The 24,046-nt window shown below is 35.8% G+C and overlaps 2 protein-coding genes across 5 annotated transcripts in view; one reads left to right on the top strand and one right to left on the bottom strand.

Annotated features, from left to right (window-relative positions):
* The first annotated feature begins 13,157 nt into the window (after positions 1-13,157).
* LOC5576283 (baculoviral IAP repeat-containing protein 6) overlaps positions 13,158-24,046 on the top strand; it is a 104,157-nt gene continuing 93,268 nt past the window's right edge. For 3 of the 4 annotated variants that reach the window (XM_021857500.1, XM_021857498.1, XM_021857495.1), the window contains exon 1: positions 13,158-13,420. The gene's annotated coding sequence lies outside the window, so the exon portion shown is untranslated. The other variant, XM_021857496.1, reaches the window with a different exon arrangement.
* LOC110674321 (vicilin-like seed storage protein At2g18540) lies at positions 15,651-17,365 on the bottom strand. Its single transcript, XM_021838609.1, has 2 exons — positions 17,358-17,365; positions 15,651-16,095 (listed from the first exon to the last, which is right to left on the bottom strand). The coding sequence occupies exons 1-2, from the start codon at positions 17,363-17,365 to the stop codon at positions 15,651-15,653; spliced, it is 453 nt and encodes a 150-aa protein (XP_021694301.1).

Genomic DNA, 24,046 nt, shown 5'->3' with positions numbered 1-24,046 from the left:
ATTTATGAGCTTTGAAATGCATTCGGAACTCAACACGAATTTCGGATATTTTGTCCAGTTCATGAAATTTAGCTATAGTGTGATCGCTTTTACAAGGCTTAATTATTGCTGAACAATGTGTTTGTTAATCGTCATTTTGGCCTCTATTGGATCAACTGTTCTTATAATATACTGAAGCTGAATTAGGATTTTATAAGATACTTATTCAGCTCTTATTCATGCTTATGTTAAACATGTGGGAATAGCTGAAGTGCGACGCAAGTAAAACGTTAGTTCGTCTTCTGAATATCCTTTTATACATATACATTTGTTTAGTGGAATATTGGCTTTTTAATTGTGGGAAACATGTCTTGTTCAGCTCATTTGTAGAACAATCTTGACTAGTCGAATGAGAATCTTTGGAAACGTTTAATAAGTGGCGATTCAACTTTTGTTCATTCTAATGCATAACGCTGAACATTGATCTAAGTTTGTGTTAAAAAAGCACCTTCTCAGCTCTTTATAGAGCAAATTTTTTATTCAGCTGCCATCACCATTATTGAACAATAATTAAACATGCATGCTTGTTTGTGGCTCTGAATTGTTAGTTGGGCTGTGCATTTGAAGATGGGATGGATTCGCGTTCGTGCTTTACTTCTGCTTATCTATAAAGTTATATACAATGACTGACCCTTAGCTTAACTATTTAAATTAACAGTTGCAAATACAATAATCGTTTTGAGCTTACTAACATGTCGTCGCGTTAATTTTATCTTAATGATCTTTTATTTACATCCGTCGATCCATTCTGAATGGCCGTTGTGAGAATATCACCAAGAACTTCTTACATGCAATAAAGCTGGATTGTCATACATTGAAACATCAAGGTTCTCGCTCTTTCGGATTCTTTTTTTGTTGTTTATCATTAGTTTCAGGGATTGTTATCGTGGGAATCCAAAGAGCGAATTTTGTATGACTTCAATGTACGCCAATACTGCCATCAAGCATGTAACAATCACTAACATTCATTCTTTCTTTATCCTTGTTTTCATATCTAACCCGCATCGAGGAATAATTCATCGAAGAGGAAAGGCATCTCTTATCATGGCAGCGTAATGGCCGAGAAAACGTCGGTTTGCGGTCGCATCTCTCCATTCTCGGTTCTGCCCCACGCTCGCCAAATCGATGCGCACTTGATCCGCCCACCTAGCTTGCTGCACTCCACGCCTTTGTTAAGTATAAAGTTTCTGTAATCATTGAATACTAATTGAAAGGTAAATCAAATGAACTTATTATTTAACTAATAACAAATTTGTTCCACAGAGCGATTTACAAAACACCACACAAAATCCCTCCTTTCACATATCCTTAGGCAAAACACTTCACTACCGTTATATGTATGACTGATTCATGTTCTTTCGACCTTGCATCATTCATACGTGTAGGGGAAGTCTAGAGTAAAAGCAAAACTTAAAGAACCTTCTGGTCAAAGATGTTGCGTTGCCTACTTCCAAAACTCCAAATCCCTCGGTGTATTATGGACGGTATGAGTTTTCAAACTTATGCTGGAGAATTGGCCCCTGACCCCCTTGTACATCAATAAAATAAAATAAAATAAGTTTCGTCAAACATTATTTAAGAATATTTCTACAGAAATATTTCTGATTTTTTTTCAAGAATATTTTTAGTGATTTCTAAAATATTCCGTTTACAATTCGCTGGAAATAATCCAGGAATGATTCCTAGATGAATTATTTGAACAAATCTCTGTAGTTATTCCTGATGATTCTCTCAGAGAAATATTTGTTTGGAAAGCTGATAAACAGTAGAGTCATCTCTGGAGTAATTATGGTTGAAGAAGAAAAGTATTCTAGAACAAAATCTTGATAGAAATCAATGGAGTTGAGACTTGCTCCAGGAATTTCTGAAATAATCTTTGGAGGACATCCTGAAGCAATAGTTGATGTAAGGTTTGGAGTGATTTTTAGAATTACGCTCTGAAAAAATCTAGATTAAATTCTCAAAAGTATCTTGAAAAAAACTTGGAGGAATTCCTCTGTAAAATAAATACTAAATGAACTCCTGCGAAAAACTGCGAAATAATACATGAATGAAACTGTGGGCTAATACCTGAGTTAATTTCCATAAATTCCTTGAGAACATCATGATAAAAAAGCTGTAATACTTAACGCAATGTCATGAGAAATTAAAAAAAGCCCTTGAAAATATTTGTGCTCGATCCGATTATCCGAGATTTTTTTATCTCTTGGTTCCTGTTTAGTTTCTATGTGTATTTTCATATGTTCCTAGTTGGTCTCATTTTGGTTATTTTGGAACTCTTAAAAAATTAAATTAATGTAGAATGATTAACACATAATGAAAAAAGTCTGGATGTTTCTTACTATATCACGAAGACAAAAAAAATATTTCTGGAAAAATATTGGTATCATCTAAATTCTTTAAACGTTGTCAAAAGTTACTTAAACAAGCTTATATTTTTTGAAATGTTTACAGATTTATTAATGTATTTATTTATTTATGATAATATAAAGACTAGATACAAAAGTATAGCTTTGTTCCTCAAAAATAAAGTTGGTATTGATTATAAAAAAAAACATAGATAAAATAGTGTGTACTTTGTTTGTATTGTGATACATTGATGTTAATTTGTTTGAATTTCTTTTTTGATTTTTAGAGAAAGTTCAAAGCATAGTGAGATTTTTTTAGAATATTTGTTGTTTATAAAGTACGATTTCATTTTTTTCTTCATTCCAACCTATCTTCTTAAAACACTTCTTAAAAATATAAAAACTTCGAAAACTCATATTGTTGTACTTATTATCGCCTGTGCCACTACAGGAACACATGTGCCTATAGAAGCCCTATTTTTAATTCTTGTTCATATAAAAAAGTTTCTGTTAGTAGTGCTACTATAGAAACAATAAATTTACTATAGGTGCAAGGAAGCTTATATTTTATGTAAAACTATTCATTCGATATTTTTTTCAAATCGTTCTGTGTATCAATAGTACTTAAATAAATAGCTCCTGACCTTCATGTCAAAAAATAGTTTGCAACGATTCATAGCAAAACGATCGTAAAAAGCCGGCTATAAAGAACTGTCTACAAAGGGAACACCGCGACCCTAGTACTAAATTCGGTTTTCATTTACTAAACAGCTCGAAAATTTATTATGTTTAAAATACCCACCAACTTGAAGCTTTTATCTTGTACTTACATAAATATGGTGCTAAAACGAACATGTTCTAAGGATTCCTAGAACTAGAAAAAAATTCATTTTTCATAACAAATTTTAGAGAAAATTTTAATTATAATCCAAAATTTATATGGGAAAATTACCCCAATTAGATCATGTTAATTTTAGCAACAAGAAAAAAAAAAGGAATAAAAGCTTTCATATGATTTATACATATAGAAAATAAGGTTGAATAAACAATCCCGCATTTTGGAATAATTATAATGAAATTAATATGGTTGTTAGTTAACCAATGGGTTTTACTAGTCAAGAAAGTGCTAAAAATTAAGTCCTAAAATTTTTAATAAAGTCTTGTTTTTATTTAATAACACGAAAGAGCATGTTACTGCAACTATTTTAGCAATGTTTTCCCCCTCAAAGAACGACTATATCATGCATCAGATTTAATTTAAAAATTGGATCCATAAATGAACCTTGACACTTTTGATCATGTTTGACGATCGCTTAGTCGACAAAAACACCACAGGGGTTTTAGTTTTAACACTGGGGTTGTTCCTATATCTGACATTTCGGACGGGACACGGAAAACAAAATACACCCAAAATTTAAGTTTAAGCCAAGTGGTGTGACAAAATCTAAAAAAACATAAAAAAAATGTTTTTTTTTATTTCAAACCAATGGAAAACATTAGAAAATTAAGTAAACATGTGTTTTTGGCCTAAACTTAAGCGTTTGACGCTATATATAGGACAGGGCTTTAGAACCCTATTGAAATGGCGCTTATTTCAATATGCCAGATTACGGTAGTGAAGGAATTGTACAAAAAAGTCATCAATGGTACCTGGAGTTAATCCACTCCAAACTTTCGGTTGACTTCCGAAAAGAACTGTTTAACAAAATTTGTTTTAATTTAATTTAATTTAATTTTAGAGAAAATCCAATCTCGATTCCAAGAAGATCCAGGAGTAACTTATGTAAAAATAAGGGAGTAATTCAAAATAAACTCCTTCTAAAAAGTCCATGAAAAAAATACCAGAGAAATTTCGAAGAATAAAGAAAGTTAAAAAAGTAGATGTCGCGTATTCCGACTACCTCTTATAATCTTCTTAAGTATCAGCTATTCGCATCCACTGAACTCGATAAGGATAGGCAATTACGATCGAATTAAAAAATACAATAATCTAATGTACTTCTTTGATTTTCTTAATTGAGATTCTGCTCAGAGAATTCTAAAAGGAATTCTCGCAGGATTTAAACATGATCTTTCTTATGTATTTGTCCAAAAGTTAAGCAATTTCATTAGGTATTATAAGAATCAGAACGAAATCTTGAGGAACGTTCTTAAATTAGTCTTCGATAAATTTTATAAAAAAAATTAGAAATACAAACGGAAAAAATCCAGAAGTTCCTGCTGGCAAAAATATAAAATATTCTCAGAACGCTTGCACTCCACTCTTACTCCTTGAAAAAATCTAAGAGGAAATCTTGAAAGATCTTATGGAATAATTCCAGAAAGCTTGTCTCAAAAGTTCCTAGAAGGAACACATACAGTTATTTAAATCCAAGAAGAATCTAGAGCAATAACAAAACTTTTCAATAAATTCATGTCAAAACTCTAGTGAAATAAAAAAAAAACACGTGCGGGATTTCAGAAGACATCACTACAAGAATTGAATTGAAAAGTATGCCAAATATATATGAAGGAGTTTATGAAGCAATGAATTCTCGAATAATTTCAGAGATTTCCTAAAGAAAGAATTAAAAAGAAGATCCTGGCAAAACTTCTAGAAGGGGTTTCAAAACTCGAAGACAACACTTGAAGAAAAAAAAAACATTTGAAAGAATTCCAGGAAGGCCAAATATGGAAAATTGTAGAAATATTAAAGAGAATTCTTATAGAAATAAAAAAATCTTTTTACCGAAGATTTACAAGAAAAACTTATCATATGGTACTTTTTGTAGAAATTCAAGAGGATTTTTAGAACATATTTAGTAAGGAGCTCTTTAAGTGATTCAAAGTGAAATCGAAGATGGAGGTTTATTATTCCGTTGATTCATAGTGGTAATATATGATACATATGTTAATATTGTTTCTGATTATTGTTTAAATATTAAAAAAAAAAATGTTGGTAAATCTATACATTTCCAAATACAGTGGGGATTCGCTGGTTGGAACACGACTGCCTTCCATTTAGCGAATCCGACCCGTTAGTTGGCACGACTGACAGCTGGTGAAAATGCTCCACACTAACGCATCTGGAGAGCAAATCGTCACGAAACGCACATATACATACGCATTAGTGCTATATATGGAAACTTCAATGCGACGGCAATCAGACGTCAAAGTCAGTTTGACATTTTCTGTTGACATTTGAGTGCTTTTTAGTTGGAATATTTTCCAACCAGCGAACATCCAACCATCGAGTCATTCCATGTAGCGGACCCCCAACGAGCGAATCCCCACTGTAACGCTTCTGAAAAAAATATTTGGATAATTTTTGAATAATTGAAAACAGTTAAATAAGGTTGGATCGAGCAAAGGCGCTTAAATCAAGGCTCTAAAGCCAGGACATGTGGAAGAAGTGCCTTTCTCCCATTCCAGGAGAACTAGAGTTACAACAATGGAGTGTATATTTATTTTCTTAGCAACGCCACTCCCAACGATTTAACCTATAACCCTAAATCGAAACGGTTGGTACGGTTGTCCCCGTTTCTTCCTTCCTTAAATTTAAATTTTTTCGCCTATCATAATATACATTCGTGAATAACCTGATGGTCATGATTTTTTCAATTCTCTTCAACCCCAAAGTCTGCACAGTAGGCCTGGCCATTTTAATATTTGTATCATATTGCTGATAAATTTAGGTATTTCCAGGATGCTTTTCAATATTGGCTGTGCAAGCACTTAGAATAGAGTAGAATATAATTTGAAAACCGTTAATTAAGACTGAAGATTTCCGTTATAGATAATTTTTATATATTTCAAAGTTTCAATGAACCATTTGAGAAGACTGAGTTTTTCTGGACAAACATTTGCATCATTTCAAAACATTGAATTGCTGATGAAAGCTGAATATTTATGAGAATGTTTGACATATTTTTTTTATTTTTTTTTAAATTATATTGGATTACCAATAAAACTATTTATTTCAAAAACATGCGAGGGTGAATGAAATCAAAAAAAAATATTTAAAAAAATCCAATTTTTCAGTAGGTGATGCAATTTGTCAAAGACTATTCCTAGCACTTATAGATGAGCGGGTTTAGAAGCAAAGGGGCATGACAAAATCTTAGATTTGATAAAATAGACCTAGTTTTGATAAAATAAATAGAATAGAAATGTAGTTTTTTCATCAATTGTTCATTGCATACAAATTGTATGGAACCGAAAATCAAGCCAATTCATCTGTAGTGGAACTCCCGAAGTCCTCCTCGAGAGGCTTGGGCTGTCAACGGTATGACTAGAAGAGAAATAACTTGCCATATACCTGCATTTCTAGACGAGGGAACTGCTTGTAGAATTTCGAAAATTTCAGGTGAATCTATGGCAGAAAGATTTCCTAAATCGGGTTTGTTTGAAATCTTTGCATCTAAGAATTCCCCAAAAATAAAGAATGAATTAAGATCTTGAAAACTGATTTTAGTATAATATTTGAATGAAACTTCCGTTAATGTAGAAAACTCAAATCTTATTCAATAACATTTTCTTTCCTTTTTCTAGATCAACAACGAAAACTTGAACGGGCTTTGCAGAGCATATGTGAAAAATTCCATTGCAGTTCGTCGGATTTACACCTGAAGCATCCCAATGATGGTTATGGTTCATCAGTTAGATAAATGCTAAGGTGGAGATAAATCGACGCCAAACCTCAGATTTTCACAAATCAGGAAAACCAAACTTCCTACTAAGCTGAAAACTTGATCGAATGGTCACTACCAGGGAGTGACAAATCGATCAAGTTTCCAGCTCCAATGAAAGCTCGGTTCTTCATATTTGTGCTCTTTAAAATTTCAGATTTGGCTTCGATTCATCTTTACCTTAATGCAAACAAAAAATGTAATATATCTCGATTACTTTTTCAAATCGACGTAAGTAACTTTCATATGGTTTTGAGAAAATTAATTCAGAAGAATCACAACCTGTCTTATAAAACTGTTTTAAAATTAATCAACTTTTTAAATTTTTTCGCCGTGTACATCGCTTAAATTTTGCATACATTAAGCTCGCGTTCAAAAACTAGGGAGTTCCTGTTATTTCCCACAAAAAAAATATTACAAAATGATAAGCCGATTTATTCAGTTACTTTCGACGTTTTTCTACCAGTGTAAAATCGGCTCAAGTAGTGTTTTGTTTTGATTCGTGGTTAAGTCACTTTGTCTCTCCATACAGCGGGGCGGCGAAAGTAGTGGTTAGGTTGCGAAAGTTGAGAATCTTACTTTCGTCGTTTTGTAAATCCGGAAATTAATCGTTTTAAAAGTGAAAAATCGAGTTGGTTCAGAGCGCAACGTGTAGAATTTCGTCTGCGAAACACGTAGAATCGATAAAGTAAGTTTGTATACTTTTTTGACTTGAGTCTGTTAGAATAAGTTTTCGAGATATGATTATGAATAAAAATGTAATTAATGTTTTAAATGACTCTATATTGTGTTTATTCACAAATTTTACAACGCTGAAAGTGGTGGGTGGTTGTCCTCAAAATGATACAGCGCTTAAAAAATTTGAAGAATATTCATGGAAAAAGCGTTACGATGGTAGTCAAAAATGTGCATTATTGGCGTTATAAAATTTGTGAATGAACCTTATTATTATTATTTATGTGAAAATATTTTAACATTTTATCATCAAATCTGTTCAATGGTTGATTAAATTGCTTTTATCATTTCCAAAATCAATAGCTTCAAAAATAGCTCAATATGTGGGTAAACGCCCATTTAACATCATAAACATTATCTAAAAGCAAAAAAATGATAAAAAAGCAATTTGATCAACCATTGAGCAGAATTAAAGATCGCTTTTTTCGCTTGAATCGCTTAGATTACATAGTTTTCATATTACATCGCATCTATTACATCGGAACAATTACATCGGTCGCATTTATTACACCAATAGCCCGTGTGTACGTCGGACTGTGTAATATTACACAACCGAGGGAATGACTTGGTTGCAGCGGTTTCGATGTAATATTCAACAACTTTTTTTGCTGTGTAGATCAAGATGGGCTTGACGTTTTGCCGTTGTACCGCGCTACCGTTCACATTGTGCTTGGGGCTTTACGCATATATAATTTGGCCATTTATGGCCGGTACACTAATCATAAGTACACGCTAAGAAAATAAAATACTAGTTGGCATAAATACCATTCTAAAACCATATTCGGTCTATTCACCCCTTGGAATGCATATTTCTGGAATATGATTTCATAGTATAAAAATCGTTTAATAATCGTAATGCTTATCACGCTCCTATTTCTATACCGCCGTTATTCTTTTGTTTACAAAAAAATCTGAATCAAATATACGTGAAGATGAACTGAAAATTCAATACGAATAGAATAAAACAAACTATATCCCATTTATTTGTTTAATCATCATGTTCGTCATAAAAATAACATGTTATTCACTTTGGATAATACTGATTTGAAATGTACACTCTCATACTTGGACACTTTGTTCTAGCGTATGGTTCATCTTGTTTGGTGTCCATTTTAAGATCCCCTGCCTCATGGGAATTTTGCCAGATGCTGAGTGGAAACTCTCCTGTAATCGATTGAAAACTTTCAACCACAATTCATGAGTAAACATACAATCTAACTTACCATACGTCGGCCTTTTCATCGCTTCTAATCTCATCGTCCTCCTGGAGGAATCTTACTTTTTGGGTCGGTCAATAAATCTCCATTCCGGACGGCGAAAAATGTTTCCGGCGTTTCTAATACGTTTTGGTCACTACCGCAGGGCTGTATGAGCCATTTTACGAGACGTTTCGGAACAGCTGATCGCCGCAACGGCGTCAATTGACAGGAGACCTGGGATTAAATCCAGCGTGATTTTCAGCAACGCCTCATCTTACCAAACGAGGACATGGAGAAAATGACAAAAAAGAGATCCAAAAGTGTTCGTTACTGCAACATTACACCTAGTTATTGTATCAGCTACCTCTTTGTTACCCATATTGCACATAAAAAAGCACTTTTGTGATCAGACATATTTTAATAATTTTTCTCCATTTAAGTTTTCGCCTGGATGAAAAGCTACGCTAGAAATGCGCACAGTCATCAACCATCATCATCGCGAAAACTGACGCCGTTGATTGAAAAATCCCAGGTCTCCTGTCATTTGACCAGGCTTCGTAAAATGGCTTATTACTTCAATCACGGCTATTTTAATTTATTTCCAACTGCCCGATCAAGGAGAAAAACTTAAAATTCGCAACCACACAGGAAAATTGTTCCTCCGGCCATCTTGGTATACCGAAACTGAAGCAAAAAAAATCGAAGTCCCAAGTGTAACAACAAGCAACACAAATGCATGACAAAAAATAATTTCCAAATATGCATCGTCTAGTATAAAAAATATATTAGAAATGCATAATTAATATAATTTGTAAATAATAAGCACCTTAAATGAAACACAACTAATAAATAGCAATCTAATTAGCATTTTGCATTTTCTCCGTGTACTGTGCAAAAGCATACACGCAAAAAAATTGTGCGGTATAAACTACCATTTTAGGGGGCTAACTTAAGGCTCAAGAATCCATCATTCAATCATCAGCAATCATCAAAAATTAAAAACCAGTTTTTTCGTTCAAATTTAAATAAATTCGTATGAAAATTTATCATCGCATTACAGATACCTAGCAAAGACAAATTAAAAACCCCCATGTCCCTTGCAGTTGCCCAAAATTTTATGGATCATAAGGTAATCTAGGATGCCGTGAAAAGTGTACTGCGATCTGTCAAACTTGGGTACCTTTTGCACTACCGAGGGACCAAATGCAGTACTAGAAGTGGTACCCAATCTGAGCCCGAGTGGGACGGACCTGTACCTAGTGCAATGCATTGATAGATTTTCTTGAAGATTGTTTCAGTTTTGAGCAAAAACTGCGATGCAAGAATCTGTGACCAAATCGGTCCCTGTTGGTTCGTGAGCGTGTGAGCGTGGATCCTGTTTAAAATTGGTTCATTTTGCGTAAACGGCATGATTCTTTCCACCACTGCTTCCATCTAACGAATCCGACCCGTTAGTTGTAACGATTGACAGCTGGTGAAAATGCTCCAGACTAACGCATTTGGAGCGCAAATCGTCACGAAACGCACATATACATACACATTTGTTCAATATGGAGATTTTAATGCGACGGTAGTCAGACGTCAAAGTTAGTTTGGCATCTTCTCCTGACATTCTAGTGCTTTTTAGTTGGATTTTTTTTCCAACCAGCGAACATCCAACCATCGAGTCATTCCATGTAGCGGACACCCAACGAGCGAATCCCCACTGTACTTCGCTTTTGTGCTAACAAGAATACAGTTTAAACAGGTCTGTCACACTCGGGCTCAGATTGAGTACCACTTCTAGTACTGCATTTGGTCCCTCGGTAGTGCAAAAGGTACCCAAGTTTGACAGATCGCAGTACACTTTTCACGGCATTCTAGATTACCTCATGAGCCATAAAATTTTGGGCAACTGCAAGGGACATGGAGGTCTTTAATTTGTCTTTGGTTTAAAACAACCTAATGGTTCAACCTCATTTTTCAAACAACAAAATGGATGTTTCAAACGATTCCTTTTTAAGCCTGATTCGCTGCTGACAAGTAATTTCTCGGCTTATCTTGATGCATGGGAAATTTCTGCAAGGAATCGATCAAGAATGCGCTTTTTTTCTGAAGGCAGTACGCAGTTGAAAAGAACTGTCAGTTCAAATGGGAGTCACTGTAGAAAATTTCTGCAAGGAATCGGCGAGAAATTTCTTTAGCGATTCCTTTTCAGTAGCAAATCTGGCTTTAAGCCTGATTTGCTGCTAAATCAGAGAATAAGTGCTCTGAAGACACCAACGAGGTTCGATGCAATCCCGCACTTTTATTCACACTTTCGCACTTATGAGGCCGCACTTCGCAGTCCAGTCAGGTCGGTCACACTCGGGCTCAGATTGTGTGCCACTTCTAGTACTGCATTTGGTCCCTCGGTAATACAAAAGGTACCCACAGGTCCGTCCCGCTCGGGCTCAGATTGGGTACCACTTCTAGTACTGCATTAGGTCCCTCGGTAATGCAAAAGGTACCCAAGTTTGACAGATCGCAGTACACTTTGAACGACATTCTAGATTACCTTATGAGCCATAAAATTTTGAGCAAATGCAAGGGACATGGGGGTCTTTAATTTGTCTTTGGTACCCAAGTTTGACAGTTTGCAGTACACTTTTCACGGCATTCTAGATTACCTTATGAGCCATAAAATTTTGGGCAATTTCAAGGTACATGGAGGTCTTTAATTTGTCTTTGGTCCAGTGGTGAAAGAAATACACAATATGCACTTCAACAGAAAAGCAATCGCCGGGAAGTTTCTTGCAAGAAATGCTCAAGAAAAGCATTTTTCTTTGATCGCAGTACGCAGTTGAAAAGAAATGTCAATTCAAATGGGAGTCACTGTAGAAGATTACTTGACCGATTATTTTCGCAGAAATTTTTACTTTTCTTGAGCTGAACAGCATATTTCTCGCGTAACAATTCCAAAGGGCCAATCCTCAGATCGTTGACTCTGAGAAAAGTCGATTTGAATAATGTTCATTTTCAATTCCTATTTCTCTGTATTCAAGTCAATCAGTGTAATGTCTTGCACGTTGAGTGACGATTTACTATTACTACCCGCTAATAATCGATTTTATTCTGAAAACTGACAAAAATGTGGAAAAAAAGATGAGTTTAAATGCTAGGCCCATTTTCGATTTTCAACAAGGCATGGGCCTTTTTTATTGGTCAAATTGAATTTTATTAGAGTGCTTGGCCCAAGGCTAGGCCTTTTCGGTTTTCAATGAATGAGCAAGAGAGAGTCATTGGCCTCTCACCATGCTAAAACCAATGACAGTTTGCGAAATTTTCCGATTGTAGGACCTCTTGATGGAGCAAGAACCGATCATTGGCCTTTTCGAGCGGGGACCAATGAATGATTTGGAAAAAAGCGGTTATTGGCCGTTTTGAAAATCGAGTTTATAACGGTAAGTTTTATGATTATGTTGACAATGTTTGCATAGTTTGTGGGTGCTGGGAGATGCTATCAAATGGTATCAAAACCTGTTTTGTTTACAATTTGATCATTGGCCCTTTAGAACTGTTACGCGAGATTTAGCTTAAGCTAAGTATGCTGTTCCGCTCGAGAAAAGTAGAGAAATTCCTTGACGGAATGGGTCAAGGAATTTCCTACAGAGAGCCTCATTTAAAGCCTAAAGGCCCAAACGCAATGATAGCGGAACGGCAACGGAATGCGGAACCGGTTCGCCAGCATGAATCACACCATCTCGACTGAGCTGACAACGAATGAAATTGAATCAACACTGAGTCGACAAGCTTGTTGTAGTTCATGCTGGCGAACCGGTTCCGCTTTCCGTTGCCGTTCCGCTATCATTGCGTTTGGGCCTTAATTTGCTGCTGAATCGCTGAAGAAATTTCTCGACGATTCCTTGCAGAAATTTTCTACAGTGACTCCCGTTTGAAAAAAGCGCTTCCTTGATCGAATCCTTGTAGGAATTTTCCATGCATCAAGATAGGCCAAGAAATTTCTTGTCAGCAGCGAATCAGGCTTGTCAGTTTAGTGCTAGAGCGACCATAACGCATGCTTCGAAGATTTTGACGAATTTCAATCAAAAAATCCCACAGTCTTCCGGTTCTGCTTTCAATGACGTGCAATCCCCTGCTAGACCGGTGCCAACGTCTGCATCAGCCAGCCATCAACGAAGCAGCAGAGGGAGAAAGGAAAAGAAAATTCTCGCGACGTCTGCCATCAAGAAAAGAACTTCGGAAAAGAGACTGATTTTTCACGCGTAAAATTTCCCGTTCTAAAAGTGACCGAAGCTGCCCAAAAGTGTTGCAAAGTGTGCCCCAGAGTCGGAACCACCGGTGGAAAGTCGATTCGTCCGGCTTCGAGTGCGGCCAGCTGGATTATTTCGATCCGTGGGGTTTCGCGAGTTTCGTTGTTTCGCAGTCAAGTGGTGGCAGGAGAAAAAAATGTGTAAGTTTTCTTTCTCTCCCTGGGGTCGTCGGGATTTCGATTCGATGTGAAGTGGTGTTCCTTTTCGTCCGAGTGAGTACCGGGGTGCCAGCAGGGTTTGTTTTTGCAAAAAGGTTCTGGAAGATGTTTTCTGTTTTTTTAATATGTCGGGTGGAATGGAAAGATAATTCACAGGGTTTTAAATTTATGAAACAGTTATAATCGCAAGTGATATAAGACATGACGTTTATAGTTATTCTGGACAATATTTTTGAGTGATTAAACTACGTTCCATTAGTTTGATTCCTTCATCTGGCAACTGTTCTCTGAAAATCTCGATTTCTAGCGTGACATATGAAAAAGCACGATTAAAAATGTATTAAAAATATTTTTTTGCAATTTCTCATCGTAAGGGTTTATTCAAATATTACGTATCGCAAAATTTGCCAATTTTGGACCCCCTCCCTCCCCCACGTAACAGCTTTTGTATGGAAATTTTTAAATTTTTGTATGAACCGTAACACTATGTCAGACTCCCTCCCTCCCCCTGTTGCGTTACGTAATATTTGAACAATCCCTAATACACCCGATTTTGTTTTTGCACGGATTTTTTTTTTACACGGCCGTGCCAAAAAAGTGTCCATACATTTCTTCCGCCAAAACCTTATTTTTGCATGAAACGTCGAGAAATTGTGTTACTTATTTTTGCACGGTTTTTGAAATTTTGAGCTGAAAACTTGGCCTACTTTCCTGCACTGAATTATACAGTGCGATAATAGTCATTACGTAACTGAAATCAGTGCTTTGATTATCCATTACGCAACTGTTTTGAGTTTCGTCATGAATCATTACACAACAGTTTTTCAGAAATTGTAAAATAATGGTGAATGCTTTCCAAAATAATTTCCGATTCCCTTAAGTGGTCTTCTACGAAAGTGCAAAAAATGTTGTACGCAACTCGTTGCAGAACTCGTTTTTTTACAGCACTCATCGTTATTATCCAATGGATGCATGGATGCCCATGTGGATTTTCATGAAATATCTCCAAATGTCCAACTTATGGGAAATAATCGCCTATCTCGATGCGTGGGAAATTTCTTGCAAGAAATGCTCAAGAAAAGCATTTTTCTTTGATCGCAGTACGCAGTTGAAAGGAAATGTCGATTCAAATGGAGCTCACTGTAGAAAATTTCTTGCGCAGAATTTTTACTTTTCTTGAGCTGAACAGCATACTTAGCTTTAGACGGCATTTTCAGTTATTGCATAAGATGTTGTATGCAATTCATTGCAAAACTCGATTTTTTCGTACTCGTCGTATAAATGGATAAATGAACGACTCGTGCTGAAAAATCATCATTTTGCAACTTGTTGCATAAATAACTATTTTTGCATTCAAAATATGAAAAAAGTTTAGCTTTGTATATTAAGTTATGATTAAGGTTTTTAATTTTTGATGATTGCTGATGATTGAATGATGGATTCTTGAGCCTTAAATATTCACTACAAAAATGACTATGGAAAGTAAGACGCTGAGATCGATCATTAGGGTACACTTGCTAGTTTCGAGAAATTGTTGAACAGACAAGGAAAGTGACTTTTTTCTTTAACCCCTCTACCGGCAGCTTCATTGTGTACCGCTAAAGAAATATTCAAATCGCGATAACTTTTATCCAGATAACCAGATCACCAATGATTAATATATATTAATATATTTTTTAGATCTTGTAAAAAAATGGTGCAAACATATCGAGAAACAAAAAAGTTATCGCGATTTGAGTATTTTTTCAATGGTAAAAAATGAAGCTGCCGGTAGAGGGGTTAAGGATATATTAACGTAATGATAAATACTTTTAAGAAGGCAAAATGAAATTAACTAGAAATAATATTAAACAGCCTAATTTCGTTAAGACTTGACGACAATTGACATTTAAGACTCTAATCTCACGTAAAAGACAGGAGTCATCAGAACAGCACTAAAATGACAAATTATTCAAAACCATTTCGACTAGACAGTATTAGTAATGACACTACTACATTACTATTTCAAACAAATTCTGATGGAGCTGCTGATTTTCACAATGCTTCCTTTTCTCAGAAACAAGGGAATATGGGTATTTTTCAAAAACTATTTTTTTTTAAACTGTTTATTTGGCAGGCTCAAGCGCACTAAGGCATAACAGAGCCGAGTTCAAATTGTTATTTTTACAGGAAATATAACATAATATGTAAAATATAATAATACACGTGAAAACTATTGTTTGCGAATACTCTTCTTTGGTGGCGATTGCGCTTGCTCCTTCTCCAATTGAGCTTGGCGCTGTCGAGAAAGGTCTCGTTTGTACTTCTCTTGTCGGCTTTTCCTTTCTGCTTCACATTTTTCCCAGTGATCCCTCTGCTCTCGCTCTCTTGCCTCTAAACTTTCCTTGTAACGTCGCTGCATAGATTTTTCGTTTTTCCTGTATTCCTCCTGACGACGTCGTTTTTCCTCCTCGAACTTCGCCCAATTTTCTGCTAGGTTCCTTTCGTATTCACTGCGATACACAGGCTCCGCTACCTCCGATGTTTCTTGACTTCCAACTGGCACAATGTACACAGCTTCATTATCGACCTCTTCGATAACCTCTTCCTCCAAAATCTCAACTGATTCCTGCTCCTCAGTACCGGTTACAGCTTCAATAACCACTCCAGCATAGGTTCTGGGTAAGTTAACCTCTCTTTTCTCATTCTCCCGCTGGGTCCGGACAGCTCGTTGTGGGCAATTACTCCTTTGATGTCCAACCGATTGGCATAAAAAGCACTTGTTCCGTAATTCCTCGTAAAAAATTTTTCCTTTCCAATGAAGTATTTCAACAGTTGGAGGAGTCTCTTTCTCCACCTCCATGTATAATCCCCTCACACCGGTAAACATATGGTCAAGTCCCAAATCAGATGGAAATTTTTCCCGTATCATCCTTTCAATTTTGCCGTATTTCCCGAGTGCCAACGACAGGTCTTCGTCAGAAATTTCCGGCGGGACGTCGAAAACTCTCACGTAGCGAATATTTCCGCCAGCGGGTAACATACGGACATCAATTGACTTTCCATTGGAATACTGGAATTTAACGATGTCAACGTTCCTTTGTAAAGCCTGCTTCATTGCGTCCGTCGACATGTATTTAATACAGAGACTCCTGTCGTCTCCCATCTTGTAGACGGTTTCCATGTGCATTACATTCGGTTCCAACTTCTTCAGGAATGCTGCAATTTCAGCCCAGGTCGGGCGCGGGGCCGACACAGGGAAACGAAATTTCACCGTATTCTCAATTATTCCTCCACTCATCATGGTAGTTGATCGCTACTTCTGTTTTATTTGCACAGAAGAAATCTAGCAAATGAGCAAACCGATACAACGCACAACTGCTTGTAGGTATACTTTAATCAAAAAGCAACAAAAGATACCGCATGCTATTGATTCCGAAGAACAGCTGCTACTACGTCTGAATGCGACGAGTTGAAAACAACAACTGATTTTCAAAAACTACCACGTCACAATACGAATAAAAAAACAGTGTTCATGTGGGCACTATAGCGTAGTCCGTTTGAGTATTGGTCCTGGTAGAGGAGAAACTTGGCAAAAGCCGCAGACCGAGGGTTCAGCCTTGACAAGTTAAGCTGGCAGGCAACTCCAACTGAATACCATACAAAAAAAGAAACTGATGATTACCCAGAAAATTGGCTTGTTGTTCAGGGGTATCCAGTTTTTTTTCATATTCAAACATTAAACCAGTACCCGAAGACAAAATTAATTCATTGTAGAATATGTTCATGACAAGGGATTTTTTCGTCAAAACCCAGAGCAAACATTTTTTTGCAAGAAATTCTCTTCAAACGAAAAAAAAAAAAATTCGGCTGCGCCGCTATTAAAACATTTGAGCTGTTCAGTTAGGATCCTTTCGATTATGAAATTTTATCGACTTACCGAAACATGATTGACGTTTTTAATATCTTCATATTAAATCAGTCAAAGATTATCATATATATGGCCGATAGCAGGTTTCTTTTTAGAGAATTGGTTTTTATATTTATGCAAGTCTCTAAAAAGAATGTATGTTTCATGAAATGTCTCTCAAGTCTCTATTTCAACCAAAATGGTCTCTAAAGTCTCATTTTTCCTTGTTAAATTTGTCTTTATATTTCTCAAGAACAGCTCCAGGAATTATCCTAATGGTTTCTCCAGGAATTTTATTTAAAATACTATCAGGAACTAATACAGGGTTCTTCCCATAAATTATTCAAGAAATTCGTCTACCAATTCTTGCAATATTTTTTTACAAATGATGTCTAAAGGATTTGCTTCGAGAAATCCTCGTGCGCTTCAATGTAACTACCTCCAGTTATTTTCTCAGGGATTACTTTAAACAATTTTCCAAAGACTATTCTAGGACACCTTCAGATATTTTTCAAGAACTTTTCAACCGAATTCTTAAGTCGTTACTCTAAGAGATCTTCCAACGATCTCCACAGATTTTTTTTTCAAGAAAATCCGCAAAGGTTCATTCTAGAGTTTTTGGTAAAATTCGTTCAAGGATTTTTTTTTTCAAGAAACTCGCTAAGAATTTCTACGCCATTAGTAGTAATCTCTGGAGTAATTCCTGAAGGCATCCTTAGAAACATATGTAGTTAAAATATTGAGGAAATTTAAAAAGACAATTTTGTAGAAAATCCTGAGAAATCCTTGGAGACAACTGCAGTAGTTTCTGGTTGAATATTCCAACAAGTTTCAAACGAGGGTCTTGGAGGTTGTAGAAAAACCGATGGAAGGATCGCCGGTTAAAATCATGAAGGACTAAGGGTTTTCTAAAAAAAATAAATAAAAAAATATCAGAAATAATATATAAAAGGATTCCTGTTGGAATCCCTGAGGTATTGTTGGTGGTTATTTTTTGAAAAAAATCAGGTTTAATTTTGAGATATCCAAAAAAAAAATTTATAAATTCCTTAGAAATATTCTGGGAATGGTTTCATGGGAAATAATCCCAAATTAAAATTCTAAAGAAAAAAGAAAATCTCAAACAAGGTTATCTGTCCATTCATCCAACCTAAAAAAAAACATTACGACTGTCACGAGAAATTCCCAAAACAAGTTTTCGAAAAATTCTCTGATCGTATCAAACGCTTTTCTCATGGTTACTGTTAGTTTTTTTTTTTTTATATTGTTTGGTCTTTTTTCGGTCTTTTTCTGGTTCCTGTTTAGCCTCTCCTTTCAGGAATAAGCTTTTTAAATCTCTTATTTTTAAGATACTCAGTCGCTACCAGAAGTGCTTCGCTTTATTAACAATTTTTTTAAATTATTGAAAATATTTAATATCAGAAAAAAAAACAACAAAAGTAATCTAGAATTTTAACAACTTTAAATTTACAACTCTAATTTGATCAAATTTCAACCGCCACTTACAAACCTGAAACAAACCCTAGAATGTGACCCATCAAATTTCATAAATCAAGCATGATTTTTCAAATCGGCGTATCTAACACTCGGATGGTTTCGAGAAAAATGCGATGCAAAATATTGTAAAGCATTTTAACTCCTGTTTAAAATGTTTTGCATTTTTTCTATTGCGATGTCTACTATAAGTTGAAAAAAAGAACACTGTTTCTAACCACTATTAAACAAATCCGATTTGTTTTGAATTTTATTGAAAAACAGGTAAAATTAGAGAATAAACCCTTTTGCTTTGTGCTGCTCACATACACCATGGATGATTCGTCGATACCATACCTTGATTGATACATACACCTTGCTTGATGCGTCGGTTTGACAGTTCGTTTTTCACATCCGTCACGTCATATACACCAGTATTGTTTTGAAGTTGCACATACACCGGTTTGCAAATTCCCATAAAACTTATTAAACTTAGTCAATTCGTCAGTTTCAACTTTCAACGACAACGAATATTAGTTTCCGAATGTTTCCAATTTCAACTCGACTAAGAGGAGCACCGGACGGAGCCGTAAATAACAAAAGCAGGAGGAGAACAGTTCTTGTGCGAAATTTGGTGAGAAATATTGTCTTAAACCGAATACTGATGATGTTCCACATCAGTTTGCCGACCCGTCAGCTCGCTCAACTGTGGAAATCCAATTCTCTCGATTTCCAACATGTTTAGTGATTTGGAAACAGTATGACGTATCTGGTGTTCGAAATTTTATGTTTTGATTCTACATATAGGTCGCTTTACTATGAGCATATGTACGGTGTATGTGCTAGCATGAAAAATGTTGACAGTTGAGTCGCTTTGCAAACGAAGGGTGTATGTAGCCAAATTAAAAACACTGAGTAAAGTGCACATAGGGCATAATTTTAATTTATTTCTAAAAATCAAAAAATGGATGTAGGAATACTTTTATAGACACAATAGGTAGATTATGCGTTTGTCAAGCCCATGCAAAGCAAATCTCGATTTGTTTATTTTTGCAGATACGTCGGATTGAAAAGTTTGGCTTGAAATGTTCAGTACTAATTTAATGGTTATCAAAGCAAATGCATACGGCCATCCTTAGCCTAGTGGTAACATCCGCGGCTACAAAGCAAAGCCAAGCTAAAATATTTAAATTTTAGATATCCATGGAAGAAGTGCTTGGTAGAATTTCGGTTAAGGGTGTGAAGCGATTCACCGTTTCGTTTAACTTTTAGTTAAAATTCGACAGCTAGAGAGTTATTTCCCTTCCGGTTAAAAATAACTCTGCTCTGGAGCATGGTTAAACTTGACAGTTCGAAAGTTATTTTCTGCTCCCGTGAATAGGCCTTTTCATGTGACAGGTCCGTCTATGCATTTGTTAAAATCGGTGGAGGACCGATGCTAACACGGGCCTGTCATTTTCATAGAAGAACTGTCAAAGAGCTTCCCGATCAGCTGATTTGAAACGTCTTGTGAATAGGCCTGTTTGGGAATAACTAACTACTGTCAACTTTGTTCTGAAATAACTGCTCGACAGTCAAAGCTCAAATGGGTCGACTGCGTCGCTCAATTTAACCATTTGAGGGGAAAATAACCATCGAAATGTCAAATTTTAACTAATAGTTAAACGAATTGGTGGAACGGTTCACACCCCAATATTACTTGCTGCATATACAGTTGTGTTCAGAATAATAGTAGTGAAAGCCGATTTTCATACAAAATGCTCAACTTTGGCATGCGTTGACGGGGTTGGTGGTCTGATGGCTACCGCTTCTGCTTCATATACAGAAGGTCATGGGTTCAATCCCAGGCCCGTCCCTTTCCTCGTACTTTGTAATTGTATTTCTATCACTTGCTTCTATCTTCCATTCTAAATATATCACACTCAAAACTATTCGTTCATAGCAAACGCTAGAACCAGAGACGGACAAGAAACGGTTTCCCTAACGCTTCCTACTTCCACGCGCACGCCTTTCTTACGCCTTATACATAGGCAGTCTGCTAACCACAAAAGCAAACCTCTCTGCCATGCCTTTCCCCCAATCCATACACTCCCGCATGAACTGACGTGGATGCAGTGGAATATACGGTCTACGTGGGAGTCAGTTCAATGCATCATCAATTCCTCCCCCTTCCCCTCATTGGTCTGCATTCTGACGTGGCAGGTGCCATTGTTGCCTAAAAATAGAAGATCACCAGCACTTATACACTGAGGATGCCTGTTAGTCCCAAGCAGTCATTCGGTTGGTTCCTTGTGTAAGTGCAGCTGATCTGGCGAAACTGGAGTGCATCCACGGGCGGCCAATCAAGCTCAAGCTCAAGCTCTCAAAATGCTCAACTTTGGCATGCTGTAACTTTGTTTCCATATAAGCAATCGGCATGAAATTTCGGTAGTGAACTACAAATGTACTCAATTTTAGTATCACAAACCGGCTAAAACTGTTCAGTTCAGTGGTGATAGTCAGCTTCTAACAAATATTTTATAGCATATAGTTTTTATAGCGAGCGTAAAAAGCTGAATAAGCTAAGTATGCAGTTTTGCCCAAGAAAAATAAAGGCATTATTTCTCGGCTGAATGGGTCAAGTAATTTCCTACAGAGAGCCCCATTTAAAATGACATTTCTTCTCAACTGCGTACTATGATCAAAGAAATGAGATTCTAAAAACGACAATTTTTTTTTAATGAGTTTTTCTTGACCATTGCTTGAAAGAAATTTTCCATAAAAAAAAGGCGATTAATTTTCTTGTCAGAAGAATACCAATCTATGGGGCTCTGCACTGTTATGATTGTTGGCCTTGTTATTTACTAATTTCATGGGAGAGTAAAAGAGAGAGGCTTATTTTTGTGCAGAGCGCAATAGGCCTCTGCACTGCTTTGATTTTGTATGGGATTTTGACGTTTACTGGCCTTGTTGTTTACAAATGTCGTGAAAGAGTGAAAGAGAAGTCTCGAAAACTTATTCAAATAGTCTCAAGTCAGAAAAGTGAACAAACTTACTTTATCGAGCTTACGTGTTTCGCAGACGAAATTCCACACATTCCGCTCTTACCCAGTTAGATTTTTCACTTTTAGAATGTTTAATTCCGGAATTACAAAACGGCTTAAGTAAGAATTTCAACTTTCGCAACCCAACCGCTACTTTCACCGCTCCGTTGTATGGAGAGACAAAGTGACTTAACCACAAATCAAAACAAAACACTACTTGAGCCGATTTTACATTGGTAGAAAAACGTCGAAAGTAAGTGAATGAAACGGCTTATCATTTCTCGCGAAACATTACTAAAGGACCTATGTACAAATAAGAGATTCTCTCCTCTCTCGCTCTTTTTCGATTACAAAATTGGAATACTAAAGCTTTTGGGAAGTTTTTCACTGCAGATCGAAAAGCAATTTCTTTGACTAGCGTTTCATACAAAAAAAACGCAACATAAGAGGTTAATGTGACTCAGTTATTGATCAAAGAGAAAGTAAACAAAGAGAGCCTCTCCATGGGGTAAGACACTCATTAATATTGATATTAATATCCGTTAATACGGATTAATATATATTATTTCTATGATATCATCGAGTTACCTACGATTTTCCTAAAGACATCTGACAGAAGTAAGGTACAGTGGGGGAAGTGTATCAGTGGGGTAAGTGGATCATTTGTCCATATTGAGCATAAATACTTGAATATGTTGAATGTTTTTGCACCATTGCATCGTTTTAGGTTATGTTCTTACGTCCACACTGATACTAATGCAAAACTGGTACTACACGTACACTAACACAAGTAAACTTATTGGCTGCAAAAATCAATTAATTTCAAAATTGTTTTCCGTCAATCAAAAATCCATTGTATTTCTGCCTTAAATCAAATTCTACTAGTTTTTTAAACGCATGGTGAACATTTCAGTTCTTATTGAATGAATCACAATGAAAAATATGTGATTCTTATAAATAAAAACAGATATATTGGACATGATACACCTACCCCCACTTTTTAATGGGGTGGGGTAAGTGGATCAAGTATTATTATAATTTATTGGCAGACTGCTTACGATAATTTGAATAAGTTTGAATACTCGCAAATGTTGTTTTGTTTTTACTTTTTCTCATTACTAGCTTGAATTTGTCTAATTGACTATAGAAAATTTGAATTAATATACCTAACATATATGTTAATATTTCTGACGCAAGAAAATATAAGAGAATGAATATTGCAAAATTCAAACAAAACTTTTCGTGGTTTATTAAAGCTGAGTTGTAAAAGAGCAAAATATACAATTTTTCCAATTGAAAACATAATATCGTACCTTATTTGACCATATAAATTGTTCCAGACAGATAATAGAAATACATTCATAAATAGAATAGGAAGATTTCAGTTTGTTACTTAAACATAAATGTAACTAATATTTTTAAACTACCAGTGTTTTTCGAAAACTTCGTTAGGAATAATCCTACAATACTTCAGTATAACTTTTGTATATATATAGAAGATTTTTTTCCAAATAATTCTAGCTACAATGTTTTTTTTGTTCGAATTAGTGTGAACTACTGTATTAATATTCTTAATCATATAATTAAGACACTTTTTAATTTTTAAAGTATCAAATCATGACATAACTAGCACTAATAACAAGAACGAGAGCAATATCATTCTGAGTATACATAATCACACCATATATGTTTTGAGAATAGATTTGTTTTAGTGGTGATCCACTTACCCCACGTAAGCTGTACATAATAATGAAGTTGACTATTGATTTTTCTGTATCCACTTACCCCACGGCACCTTATCTTGAATTTAAGTCAATGGTGGAGGTTTATAAACAAGAGGCAATCCACGATCCCTGGATTGTATGTCTTGCCGATCTAACATACCATAGGAGACAAATTGCATCGGAATCGAGTTGCGGAATGGCCCGGAGATCGTAGAAAGATGTGGGGCATTGATGACATGGAGCTTCACTGAATGTGATGCATCGTACAAGGTGCCAGTCTCCTTCTAGCCAGACTACCAGATGGATGTTGGCATCAAACAGTGTGGTCTATGTTGCATCGGACGGATTTCTCATATATTTTGCTCAGGCTATCTGACGATAAACACAACTTGTTTTTTCACATAAATAATCAATTTGCCTTGGCAACTCCGACAACAGGTAAACAGCAATACTCCATGCATACTTGATAATCTTCTCAATATCAATATTAATATCATTA

Source organism: Aedes aegypti, chromosome 1, assembly GCF_002204515.2.
Source record: "Aedes aegypti strain LVP_AGWG chromosome 1, AaegL5.0 Primary Assembly, whole genome shotgun sequence".
Classification (NCBI taxonomy): domain Eukaryota; kingdom Metazoa; phylum Arthropoda; class Insecta; order Diptera; family Culicidae; genus Aedes; species Aedes aegypti.
This window is presented reverse-complemented; position numbering and strand designations above follow the sequence as displayed.